Source organism: Bacillus rossius, chromosome 1, assembly GCF_032445375.1.
Source record: "Bacillus rossius redtenbacheri isolate Brsri chromosome 1, Brsri_v3, whole genome shotgun sequence".
Taxonomy (NCBI): domain Eukaryota; kingdom Metazoa; phylum Arthropoda; class Insecta; order Phasmatodea; family Bacillidae; genus Bacillus; species Bacillus rossius.
The window spans coordinates 330,575,646-330,589,641 of record NC_086330.1 but is presented as its reverse complement, the minus strand read 5'-3'; the positions used below and the strand labels follow the sequence as shown (position 1 = coordinate 330,589,641).

General features: G+C 32.6%; 1 protein-coding gene across 10 annotated transcripts in view; it reads left to right on the top strand.

Moving 5' to 3' along the window:
• LOC134528037 (ankyrin-3) overlaps window positions 1–13,996 on the top strand; it is a 386,196-nt gene that overhangs the window by 277,850 nt on the left and 94,350 nt on the right. For 6 of the 10 annotated variants that reach the window (XM_063361227.1, XM_063361225.1, XM_063361228.1 and 3 more), the window contains 2 exons: window positions 857–983; window positions 13,326–13,343. In XM_063361227.1, the coding sequence (XP_063217297.1) occupies window positions 857–983; window positions 13,326–13,343 (145 nt within the window). The remainder of the gene's footprint in view (window positions 1–856; window positions 984–13,325; window positions 13,344–13,996) is intronic. The other 4 variants (XM_063361226.1, XM_063361235.1, XM_063361229.1 and 1 more) reach the window with 1 other exon arrangement.

Here is a 13,996-nt window from a genome sequence, read left to right as displayed (position 1 = left end):
TACGAATGTGGCTAAAATTGCATCAGAATTGCCCATGTTTAACTTGTTTTTAACTGAAGAGACATTCAGTATTGCAATATTGCCACTTAAAGCATAATTTTTTTACCTAGTAGTCTAGTATACTTTTACAAGATTTACTGTTCCAAAATAATTTTAAATGTCTTTAGGATTGTGGAAAAAGTAGGAATTGGAAGAATTGGCAAAGCAGCAAACAAGCTTTCCAGGATACCTCGATAGCATCGATAACAAGTGATGGGCAATATGAATAAAAATCGGTACCAATCCAATTAACAATACATTTCGCTAACAGATCCGATGACTTTTACAAAACCATTTCAATACTTTTGTAAATAATCGCAGTGCAAGTCTCCTGAAAATCAATATTTTAAAGTAATAAGTTGGTATCTTAGGAGAATTAGTTATCATAAGGTTTTTTGATTGATTACAGAAAAATTATTTCACTGCATAAAATTTTTGCAGGGCACAATACACATTATGCCTTTGACTAATTAATGATCTTAAGTATAGCCTTAAATTACAGAATAATTGAAGTAAAGATGCCTTCGGATGTATAAACAGGTAAAAAGAAAATAATGGATGACACCTGAACGGATGAAATTGTTTTTCATTGGAAACAATTATACCAGAAATCCAGATTATTGGGAATATCAGGAGATACAGATGTTAAAACGATTACGTCGGTACATCGCTAGCGACAACTTTTGTCGAGCGTACTCTGATCAGGCCATCATCGAGGGCTTGTCTGGACACGCCAAGCAAGTGCAGAGTGAAATGTGGGGCGAGGACTGTGCGCATCCTCCGGTGTGTTGCCAACGTGGTTTCTCCCGGCCGCCAGCCCCGTCCACGGGCACGGGAGACATCGTGCTGCACCCGTGCCAGGCCCGTGACGTCTACTCCCAGTCCTCGGTCAGCAACCACGCGCCAGACAACGTCGACATCGCGCGTCAGCCAGTTCACGTTGGGTGAGTGCGCGCTTCTTATGATAGTCCGCGTGGCAGCGTTCTGTGCCTCTTATTCACCCCTTTTTTTCACAGAGTCTGTGCCTTGACCAAAGGCATGGTGTTCTAACAGCATGCGAGACAAGTTTTTTTCAAGTAACAAGAGAAAAAAAAAGCTTGGAAAAAAAAAATTGTTTTTCTTCACTGTCATTATTTCAGCAAGCTGATTTCTAGATGAATGTGCACATTACTAGTTTGCCTGTGGTCGTCAAATATGTGTAGTCTTTCAGGGCAGCCTACATAGTTCCAAAAATGAATAAACTATGTAGTTGATATTTTTGTAACTGGAGGTAAAATAAATTAAGTCACAAAATTATAATTTCTTGCAACTTTTTTTAAGTTTTTTTTTATAACTAGTAATAAGAATTACGTTATGTAACTTTAACAAGTTTTTCTTGATAGTCCTTACTAAACGAAAATACTATTCCTAAGATAACAGTTTGATGTTTTAGTTGTGCCAAATCTATTTCGTAACAAAATGGACATGGTATCCTTTACATCCAGGGTACAGATTTGTACATTTCCATCTCTGATTAATTGCCTCATTCATAAGTAATTCATATTATTTGGTTTAGATTTATGTTCAGCTACTTAAAAATGTAGTAATTTTTAACGTAATTGCTAAACACATCATTTGCAAATTTTTTCTTTTTTTTTTCTTTGTTACTTTAGGAATTTCTCAAACACTTTAGATGTGCTATCTTACATAGAGTGAGATAGCTCTTGGTATGAGCTGTGTCATAATTTGCATAAATTATACTGGATGGTTTCATCCAGAAGTTCTCATAATAAAAGCATTTCAGGGCTTGAGAACTTATCCTTAGCCCTGTAATTTTGTTTTCAAAATAGCAGCAGTTATTTTATTTTAATTAATTTCATTTTTACATATTTAAGTGCCAACCAAACAGTATTTTGAAATCTTAACAGGCAGGCACTACTTTAAAAAAATAATTAAACAGATAAGGCAGACACTACAAGACAAAATCACAATCAAGACACTCACAGACAATTACTTGTGACATACGGGAGCTTAAAAATAGTTAACATAAGATAAAATATGTCATTCAACCAAGTGGTTGAATAGTAACCCTAAAGAAATAGATTATATATTTTTAAAATTTATTAATAGATCATGCATAAAAAGTTTGGATGGCCTGGGGAAAGGATCAAAGTCTACACACAAACTATTTGTTTTATCCAAACAGTGTTGCAGCAGAAGATTAATAACAGTGGGAAGTATAGATAATGTCTTTACATTTACGGTGGTGAAAGGGAACCTTCAGTGAAGTGTGATCTATACTAAATTGCACTTAGTCAAAAATCAAACAGTAGTTTTTTTTAAAGCTAAGGCTGATATACAAACAAATATAACGATGTAACACGATTGGCTAGGTAATGATCGACTTTACTGTTTTAAAAGGCCAAATACCGTTTTACTAAAAAAAAGGTTGCGTGGCCATTCATAGGTTGCTCGGCTTGTGAGTTCTAGCTGCGCCAAAGACAAGGAGTTCACGGATGTTTCCGTCAACATTTCATTTGCTGTCTTCAGGATGTGTGAACCCTTTGCCTTTGACGCAGCTAGAACTTACAAGCTGCGGAACATCTGAACGATCACGAAAGCTTGCAATATATATTTATTAACAATAGTTGAATTTTCACAATGATTTTATGAGAGTAAAATAACGTCACTGCTACAAATATGCAATGTGTAATCAAATATACATTTTTTTGACTATAGACATGCATATCAAGTGAAAGTGTTGAAATTGAAAGTACTATTAAATCTTGGTCGTACACACCATGTTGGTTTTTTTAGTTTCTTCGTCATTACTTTTATTCAAATGCTTTTTCTAAAATTTTATCTGTAAATCTCCTTTGTATTTGTTGTTCTGCCACAAATATTTTTAATAAATATTCACATAGTGTAATTTCAAGGATGAAAACGGTGCTCAAGTCTTCGTTATTGCACCCATTATATCACACTAAGTGAATATCTGTTGAAATTGTTTTGGCAAAAAATCAAGTGCAAGGGAGGTATCAGGTTTAAATTTTAGAAATAGCCATAAAAAAATGTAATGATGGGGGAAAAAAAATGATGAGTATGACAGAGCCTTGAGAAATAAACATATCTTAACAAATTTTTATGTTTATGTGTTAAGTAGTTCTTTAGGGAATGGTAAGATGACCATTTATATTCAAAACAGAACTAAACATTGAGTGTGACATGTTGAAATCTGTTAGTACTCGTTTGTGGAATGATATACAATGTATGCTAATACCTAGTATATTCTAGTTATAACTTCCAAAAGTGTTTATTAACCTGCATTGCTATATTTGTGTATTAACTTGTATAGTTATTTTCAATAAAAATGTTTATTTTCTTTGTTGTTATTAATTGGTTATTGTGGAAGTTATATAGTCATCTGTTCAGCTTTTCTCTTGTTTGAATACTGCATGTGTGTGATTAATTGAGCATGAGGATTGTTTCTTGTAATAAATTGCATGTTTTGACATCTATCAGTTACAAAACATGTAATTCAGAGTGTGTGAAAGTGAAAAAAAATTTCTTGAAAAATGTGTGACTTCAATGTTCTATAATCCAAGTTTATTATACAATATAAAAAAATACAGATATTTAAAATTGGTAAAAAAAAAAAAAAAAAAAAAAAAGTTGTCTGTAAAGTCGGTTTACGGACGATAGTTTAACGTGACAAAGTCATAACAAAACATTGATGAAATGATTGCATACTTTTAATAATAAAATTGAATAATTTTTATTTTAATAATAAAAGAATAAATACTTGAAATTATACTAGTAATCAGATTTTTAAAATGCAAGAAGAATTAACCTTTATTGCCGAAATTGTTGTTGTAATAAGCAATGTAAACCACATTTACTTTTCACTTCACTTTATAAACAGTCGACGAAACAGTTCACGTGTAGATGACTTGTAATTAATTTTAAAAACTGGCATTTAGCTATAAAGTTTAAATATAATTATGAACAAGTTTTCATATAAATAAACTGTAATCAAATATATATCATCAATTATATGAATCACCATAATTTTTTAGTCAATTGTAACATAACCTATTATAACTGCACACTCGGACAGATGCTACTTTTTTTAATAATAAAAGAATAAATACTTGAAATTGTACTAGTAATCAGATTTTTAAAATGCAAGAATAATTAACCTTTATTGCCGAAATTGTTGTTGTAATAAGCAATGAAACCCACAGATTAAAATTCGTTGAGAATATTTTATTTTTTTATGTCTTCCAGTGCTCAAAATTATATGCAATTGTGGCCCCGGGCACAAAATTTTATTTATAATTCATTAATAATAACGCCTCTCGCGATAAACAAAGGAAAATATGTATTAACGAGTGCCTGGTTGCCAGAGGATAGATAGCGCGATTCGTTCGGTTCGCGTCCGTCACCGTAGATGGCAGCACCGTAGGGGAATAATATTATTTAGTTTTGATAATACGATTTTACAACACATACGCATCCCAAATACACCAAACTTATTTATAATGTTTTACAATATTTTTTAAAACATTGTGCAAAAGTTCCCGGGTGTAATTTGAATTATTATGTTGTAACTGTAAAACACCATTGTTTGTACAAAAACGTATTTGAAAATTCAACATTACTTTTAAATAACCGTATTGATTGTGCTGAAAATCGGTGGATGATCGTTAAATTACATAATATTAATTCAAACGACGAAAACATGATTGAAAAGTCAAATCGATGGTTGTTCCAATCGAGTGGAAGAGAGATGCGGCGCAAGCGTACAGTGAGCGTAACGGGACACATCTTAGTGGGACAATGTGCGTTACGGGACACTTTTTCGTGCGTGCAGCCAGCGTTCATCGATTTATTAGACATTGTCACGTCAGAAAATGTGTTACGTGGATTCACTAAAAATATTTACTTAACCTATTCTATCTGTTTTCCTGTATGTGTTACAGATTATCACAGATATTTAGAGAACGGGTACTCAGTGTGAAAGGGATACAAAAATTTGTGAAATAATTTCATAATAAATTTAGAAGGATCCAAGAATTTTTACTTTATTAAAGTGAAAATGTATTCAACACACAGAGAAAACATTCAGACAAAAGATGCAGCTTAACAGAAGGGAGATCAAATAACTGAAAATAATTTTTTCCACCTTTAATGTTGCATAATGTATCATTTTTTTTATTTCACACATGAAGGCAGTTATATTGCATATTCATTAATTTCACAAAGCCATTGACTTATCAATACAGGTGGGCCAATCAAATGCTCAAATACCATTAAGTCATTAGTATTCAAAGAATTCAATATTAAAAAAAAGAATTGAATAAAAAGATTAGAGGAAATTAAGTAAATTAAGAAAATTAACACTGGTAACATCTGAAGGTTAGTAGGTCATTTTTTTATACCCATCCTGTTACCATTCCCCAAGATACTATAAAGTTAAACATTTAATTATAATATATTACAATATATTTTTGTGATCACCATAGTTAATTTATTTATTTCTTGTTCATTATTTTATTTTTGACCCTTGACAATAGATTCAGATTCGAGGTGTATATTCAAAGTACTCTTTGGAAATGAAATTCGAGATACGGATTCGAGAAAATTGGGATTTGACGTATCACTACTTATCAACATTTGGAACTGCTTTCTGTATGTACCATATTTCTCCAATCCTTTTCTAAAATTTTGTTTGTGGCCAGAGAAAACAAAATGATATGTGCAGGAAAATTCTATAATCAGTTTTTGCATTTCAGAGTCTCAATTTCATTGTAAAGGCATTTGAAAACTTAATACAGTATTTTAACTTATAAATTTTCATTAACTTTCTAGACACATTCATTAACTTTGACGTAGCCACCCCATACGAAAACTTGAAACTGATAGATACTTGAAGGGCATTTTTAGTGAAGCATGGTTTTCATGCTCTTCGTTCACACTCAAAATTTAATTTTTGATTTTATAAACCCTGCCTTATTATTGACCACTTTGTTAATAGTATTTTGATGATTACTTAAATGACCGTCACTTCTCAAAAATACTGAATAATTTTATAATATAATGATTTGACAATTTTATAATCAAGCAAGTATAGTTAAAAAATGAAATGTTATATGCAGGGATCTTGCATCTTTCTTTTGTAGGAAAAATGTTGAGAGTGAAAGAAATTACAGCATAAGATATACTACACGTAAGGCAAACTTCATGTGCTCAGAGTGTATGTATGGGCTTGAGCCATGCGGTGCTCTTGGAGTATGAAGAAAATACTTAGTTCTAAGGCCCATGGCCATAGTACAGTCTGGCGTATTCGAGAACACTGCCATGCCAGACACGTGATTTTGGCGTTTCCTTGAATTTTAATATAATTTTAACGGGAATACCATATTTTAAATTTAACCAGCTATAAAATAGGGAACACTGTAATGAAGTGTAAACCGACAGTAACTAAAAACGCCGGCAGCGCTGTAATGCAACCTGGTTGCTAAGGTCAACTGCCGGAATCCACGAAAATCTGAATGCTAGTGGCTCTATTGGTGCTGTATTACAGAATGTGCGGAACCATGGAATATCGGATTAAAGACCTTCCAATGTACATTATTTTGGTTGTTAACTTTAGAAAAACATCCATTAGTTTTGAATCTTAAGGAAAAATGTTTTTTTGCAGTAGTAAAATCTTGTCATAGAAAATTGCAATATATCAATTTTTAATAATTTCTTATATGAAATACAATTATAATTTATTATTTTTAATTAAATACTGCAATAACTTATTCAATTTTTTTTATGTCGGATGATCAATAGTTTGGTTTACATTTGATCCAATATTACATAATTTCGGAAAATCGTGTTATTAGATTAATTATTTTACTTAGCACAATGAAGTATTTTAAGAAATATTAACATCTTTCCTAGTCATTTTTCAGAAATATAATCACGCTTGTTCCATCGCAAGAGAAACGTTTCAATTTGTTCCGTTCGCCCAGTAATTGTTTGCGTCATGTTCCAGCCTTCCACTTCTATATTTAGCTTGAAAATTGCTGCACATCTTATCTCTCTGCCATCAAGCGGGTGATGTGTAGTGAATAACGTCCAAAGTAGTTAGTATTGTCCGTAATTTTATCTGAATTTCTGGCCTTGTTAGCCACCTTTTTTCTACTTGCTACTCATAGCACCACATTTTCTGCAAAGAATTTGCTCAGTTGTGACCTCCCCTTATTTTTTAATAAGTCAGATTTATTATATTGCATTCACAAAATAATACTTGAATCAAAAATTCCAGTTTGTAGCCAAACAACATAGACACGGAATACAAACTCAACAGTATGTGTTAAAAGTACATATACATTACAATAACAACAAATTAAATTATGCTACAGTTATATTTTAAATAACATTTTTTTTTATACATCTAATGATATACTAAATACGTAAGTCAGTAATTTATAAGTTATTTATATGACTGTTTCTTCTGTTTGTTCTGTGGCAGTTGGATCGGGGTTGGATGTGTATTTTCATAGAGGTTGAGTTTTCTCGACACTAATCCTTCTGTCTTCTGTCGTTTCATCATTGTGTGTGAGAGGGCTGGCTGCTGGGCCCTGTTGTATGCTTCGGCACGTAGTGGACGATACAGGAGACGAACGCTCGGTTACCAAGAGAGGTGGTTTGGAACTGTTGGGAGCGACGGTTACTGTTTTGCATGCGACTGTTACGATCTCGTGAAAGACAGAACTGATGTTTCAAATTCTTCGTCTTGATGACAGCGTTGCTGGTGGATATTTTTTTTTTCCAACGCATCTCTTGTACTCTGCATCACGTCATGTCGACAGGCATTGCATGTGGATGTTCACGCGCATTTCATGCACATTTCTTTTTGTCTCGAGTTTTGTGGAATGAGCACGCCGTTGAAGATGTTCATGTGACGCATGGTGGTGAAAAATTTGCTACAAAGAAATTAACTAAACTCTTGAAATACATTTTGGGTATTTTCTTTTTTTGTTTTTGCTTTTGTCATCAAACAGCAGTAGCGTTCAAAGGCTTGACGACATGGCTTCTCGCAACTGCAATGCATACAACGGTGGAATGTGGCGGGAAAGGTACTGCATTTTGTTCACATCACATATATGTATATATAATTGTTTTTTTATGTTTTCATATATTTTTGTTTGTTTTGATATATATAAAAGTTATTTGTGTTTGATCGTGAGATACATAAATAATTTTATATTTTATGTTAAAACATCTATAGACACTTGTTTTGTTGCCTCAACTGTGTTTTGTTTGCTATTTATCCTAAATTCTTGACGTTAGGCCTTGCCACATTTGCTCAGTCGCATCTGTCTGATCGTGTTGTTCGACTATGCTGTCTGATGAATTTTCTGTAGCAACGTGCCACATTCATTTGTCTGATGCATCTGGTTCACACAACCATGCATGATGGCAGCATGGCAGATTGCTATAGATATATCCATGTTGGCTTTACTCAAAAGCTTTGTACAAAAGAGAGATTATTATTAAATTAAATTAATGAAATATTGATACTTTTTAAAATTTAACTGTGGAGGAAAGCTGGCTCAGCCTGTGCTATAGGCAGCCTCATTTACCTAGGTGCCTGTATCACACAACAAAACTAGTGTTATGAGAAGGTGATAAATATTGGATGATGTCTAATATGTAATGTATGCAGTATTAATTACAATACCACATAATGAACGTATGTAAATCAGAAAATCAAATTACATTGGAATTACTATAAATAAAGCAAGAAATGAAGTAGATATGAAAAATAAAATAAACATTAATTATTTAAATTGAAATAATCTTTTACTTTGACTGTTCAAGAAGGACACAAACATTATAGTTTCATAGAATATTAAGCTTCTCCAGTCGAAATATCAATATATTTATATTAACTTTTGAAATTACTGAAGTTTTAATTTATGTAATATGTACAAGTTATATGAGCCAGCCTTGAATAAGTAGTAATACATCACGATTAATGGATTAATTTCTGAGCTATGTACATTAACACTTGGAAACACATTCACCACACTAACGTGCTGTAGGATTCTCAGGATTCAGTCGGTAGAGCTATTGGTCTTCTGCAGGACCATTAGGCGTATAGCACAGCATCCAGGAACGTTGGCTACAGCGTTGTAGAATAAGCTAAGACTACGACTGCAGGCATCCGGAACTCAGCGAAAACAGCTCGTTCAGGTTGCTGAAAACTGCTAAGAACTGGGACAATCTCACCAAAGACCGACTGTCTCGGATGGCCTGGTTGCAGGGGAAAATCAGCTGCTCTGCCATATCTTCTAGACTGGAGAATTGCTAACTCCAGACACGGAATATATTTACGTATCTGGCGTTACACCCTATGTCTGTAGCCAAAAATGACAGACCTCCTGAGATTTTAACTTCTGTAGATGACAAATACTGAATTTGCGGTCATTGTGAGATCTTCTTGACTCCTGTGTTGAATACCGTGGGAATCCGGACTGCTCCTCACACAGGAGACGTCTTTCCCTATGTCCAGCTAAAACATGACTGTCCTCTACACATCCTTATAATACATAATTAATAGAAACTTCCAATTCAAACTGGGTAAGGCACCAAAGAAAGAGAAACAGTGCTCTGAGTAATAGTGTATGAAATAATAATTCCTACCTGGCGAATTGTGTTCGGGTGTGACTTAAAGAAGAAATGTGTGCCTAGTGCAGACGTAGCACAAAAAGGAATGTTCAAAATATAAAAATAAATATAATGAATAAACTAGGTGTAGCTAAACTGCAAATAAGAATGAATTAACACCCCTAATGATGGATAGTTAGCTATAACACTACGATAACTTTAGTATGAAACATTACAATACCCGTAATTAGTATTGAAAAACAAATATCTGCAAAATTACTATAATAAACAGCATGTAAACATTCTCAATGGTTACATAACTAAGAGATTAATATATATTTGAACCATACCTTTTATTTTCATATTACACAAATTTGGCATTTTTTTTTTCCTTTTCGGGTACTTTCTTTTCAGTTTCCAACAACTTAACTGCAAAAAATTGAACAAAATGGTTCCCAAGACAAAATGTACAAAAATGCAATAAAAACATGTGTTTGTAAATAATTATTTTCGTAGAGATTTTACAGTTCATCGTACTTCTCATTGCCTAATAATTTTCATATTGTCAGATGCTGATGGTGCTGACTGACCCATCTGACAATAAAAGTTCAAGTTCGCCAGCCTTGGTCTGACAGATCTGCTCCACGCGACTGTACCATCAGCACCTGTCATAGGTGACGTGAATCAGTCAATTGCTATATGCACATCTGCACCATCTGCAATGACGCATCTGGCGGATGCGACTGCGTGAATGTGGCCGACCCACAAGTCTTGTTCAAAATAGCCTTCATATAAATGCTTTAAAATGTGAAGTAAATGAATTACTTTGCACAATAAATAGAAACTACATTATAAAATATATTTCATTTTAATTTTTTTAATAGTTACTGGTTTTAGAGAAGGAAAATGGTAAAGGCAGGGTATACGATATATTTTTTTTTATTGGTGTGCATGAAAAGCTTTAAGAGACGGGACGTTCAAGGCCTTCAGATCATGTGGTATTAGCTTGCTCATCATGATACATTTTCCATATGGTCCCAGAATACAGCAGATCCCAATGTTCTCTCAGCGATAATGTGCACCCAACATCCGGATAGAGTTCATTTTAATTAATTCTTGTTACCCTAACTCACAATCTGAATGCCTGCTTGAATATTTGAGAGTTAGGGCATCAAATGTTTTCTAGGAATGATGGTAATTGGCTTTGTCTTAGCTGCACTTCTGGCCGTGGTGTTTGGTATAGCTGATGTTGGGCTAGGTCTTAAGTCATTGAATTGTAACTGCTGTAGCCTTTGAAGCTTTATATGGGAAAGAGTTTACACTGCCGTGTGCATCTCTTTCTCAACACTTAAGGTCCTGTAAATTGATAAGTTGCTTCATGGAGTCATTCGTCGTCTCCTCGGAGCAGGTGGTGCTAGTGCCTTCACGCTGGAGCGACAGTATAGCAAACAGCCTAAAGCTGAAAGCAATCAATGGCAGAGCTTCAGAATAATCCAAAAAGTAATGTTTGACTTTTCCTAAGTCTCAATCAGATTGGTGACATATGCCTGGTTGGTATCAGTTTAACCTTGCTGTATTGGGCGTCAACTTTTGTTCTAGGTCAAATGTTATTTGAGGACGTCGTGCGTTTGAGGTTGGCTTAGTTTTGATGGCATTTTGAAGTAGGTATTTTTAAAAATGTTGTCTTTTTATACTCTTAACTTCTGTGATTTTTAACAATGATATTTGCATAATTATAATTTGTAGATGTGATAAAAAAAAGTCATACATTAATGAAGGTTGCTATTAGATTAGTATTTTTGGCATATTCTTTCTTGTCATGTATTATTTATATTGTGCATTCTTGCATCTTAGCTATGTATTTCTGTGATGTCCATTTGAGGTAAATATGCAATAAACTTGTTTGATACATTTTTCATATAATTTTTTTTTTTTAGTTAGAGCACATTAATATTTAAATTGGGTGTTTTATTGTACTTGATAATTGGTTGAAATCTTACCTTTAGATCCTAAAACATTATCAGCAAAAATAACAAAGTTTAGGTACTAAAGAGTTGAAGTACTCAAATGTTATTTGTGTCAAGGAATTGAAAACTGTTCCTAAAGGAACATATTTAATGAGAATTAGATGTTTGTAAGAAACCTTCTAGTTTAAAGCTGTCATACACAGTGAGATAAGGAGAATTTAAGCAATAAAACTGGCAGGTTAGTGAAAAGGAGTAATATTATCCTGTGTCTCATGCAAGTGGACATACCCAAGTGCTGCATGTTCTGAGCTTATTGGTGCAAAGTATGCTTTCCTTGTAGTGAAAAGATGACTATATATCATTTCCACAAGACTGGCTACAATGTTTTGTGGACATTTAGTTGTGGAATTTGTCTCAGATGCAAAGTTGATGTTTTTGTTTTAACTACATTACTATTAGGTAAGGACTATTTCTGTAAATTTAACAAGATACCTTTCTTGCATTTATTGTTAGGTCTGAAATATGTTTAACTGATATTTTCTAAATGTAATATAATGGTTGTCAGAAGTCACACAAGTGATAATAATTACGAACAGTTGTGAAAATTTTTTACATCCATTAAATTAAAGTTTGGTAAATGACTGCTGAAAATATTTGCCCATTAAATGCCAGAGAGTTATTGTTAAAATTTACAGAAATACCTCTTGGAGCAAAGTATTGCCATAAGAATGAAATGATCAACTTTCCATATCAGATTGAGCATTAAAATTAATTTTGATTAGTTTTAATTTGTTGTGATGGTATTCTTTAAAAGATTTAAGTGTTTTTAAGAATAAACCAATTTTTTTTTAAAAAAACATAGAATTGTAAGTACAAAATTGAGAAAATATGCAAATTTCTACATTTAGTTTGAACTTGATATAATAGTAAGTATAATATTTTTTACTGTGTACTGTGAAACTTTTATTTCTGCATTAAGTATTTTTAAAAGGGGTTAATTCATATGTTAAGTTTAGATTTGGTTTTTGCTAATTTTAATTTATATTTTACATGCCTGTTTGTGAGGTGTTTTGATGGTTCTTTTTGTTTGACTGTCTAAAAAAATCTTTTCTACATACTTTCTCTAAGTTTTGGATGTGTTATGTGTTTTTTTTTTTTTTTTTTTGTGATTTAGTATTTTTGGAGTTATTATTAATATTACTTACTTAATTATGGATTTTGAATGAGTGATTGTTAATATAATACGTACTTACAAAAACATTTTTTTAACCTGCATTGAGTGTGAATTTATTGTTTGTGTTCACAACTATTTTGTGTTTTATTTCAGAATAGTACTTCTTAACTTCAGAAATTTCTTTCTCACATCTATTGAAATATACTCTCAGTATTCTGTATTTTTAAAAGTAATTATAAGTAAAAATATTTAATATTTTTAATAAGAACTGTCTGAAGTATTAGTTTGTTACATTTTTATCACATGTTACAAACGCCTATTTTAATTTTGATGACCTCCTCTTATTTTCAGTTTGTTACATATTTTAAATTGTTGCTTGCTACAGAATATATTTTAATGATGTGTGATTAGAATAAAATATTTTGTCATTTTATACCACTCTACTAACACCATATTTTTCTTGTTTCAATTTTTATGTAAACATGTGCGGTACCCCACAGCATTCCTCATTGGAAAAAGTAAGTTGCAGTTAACGTAGTGGCAGCCATGGTTTATGTCTGGATGCTAAATGTTGTGGTCTGGTGCATTTAGATCTTAGATAACTTTTTTCCTTCTAGACCTATAGTGGAGTCTTGTGGCGGGGGCTTAACTTTCTAATCTCTGGCATTTCTTCTCAAGTAAACGCTGTGTTTTAAAGATGTCCTTAGTGTGGATTTTCAGGAGTAATATTCATGTGTAATAAAAATTATGGGAAAGGAATAATTAATATTTTTCACACCTTACTTGATTACCAGTTTTTTATCATTTGATTTCAAATTGCCAGGTATTCAACAAGTTTTGGCTTTAAAAATTAGATATGAATAGCTTTTTTGGGTACAAGATACAATACCCATTCTACAGTACTTATTCGTAGAACAATTGTAGAAAAAATTTATAATAATTTAATTTAATTTTGCAGTAAACAACTTAGAGAAAAAATTTGAATTTAACTTATAGTTACTTAACCTTAGGTTCTCAAACCTTGAAATTCCCCAATATATTGGTGTTAAGAAGCTATAAATAAATGTATTAATGTTTTTTTGATGCAAGGAAATTGTGGACTGTTAATGTTTTGAGGATGTAGGTACAAGTAAGGTTGGTTCCGTGTCCAGCTTCCACGGCAGAATAATTG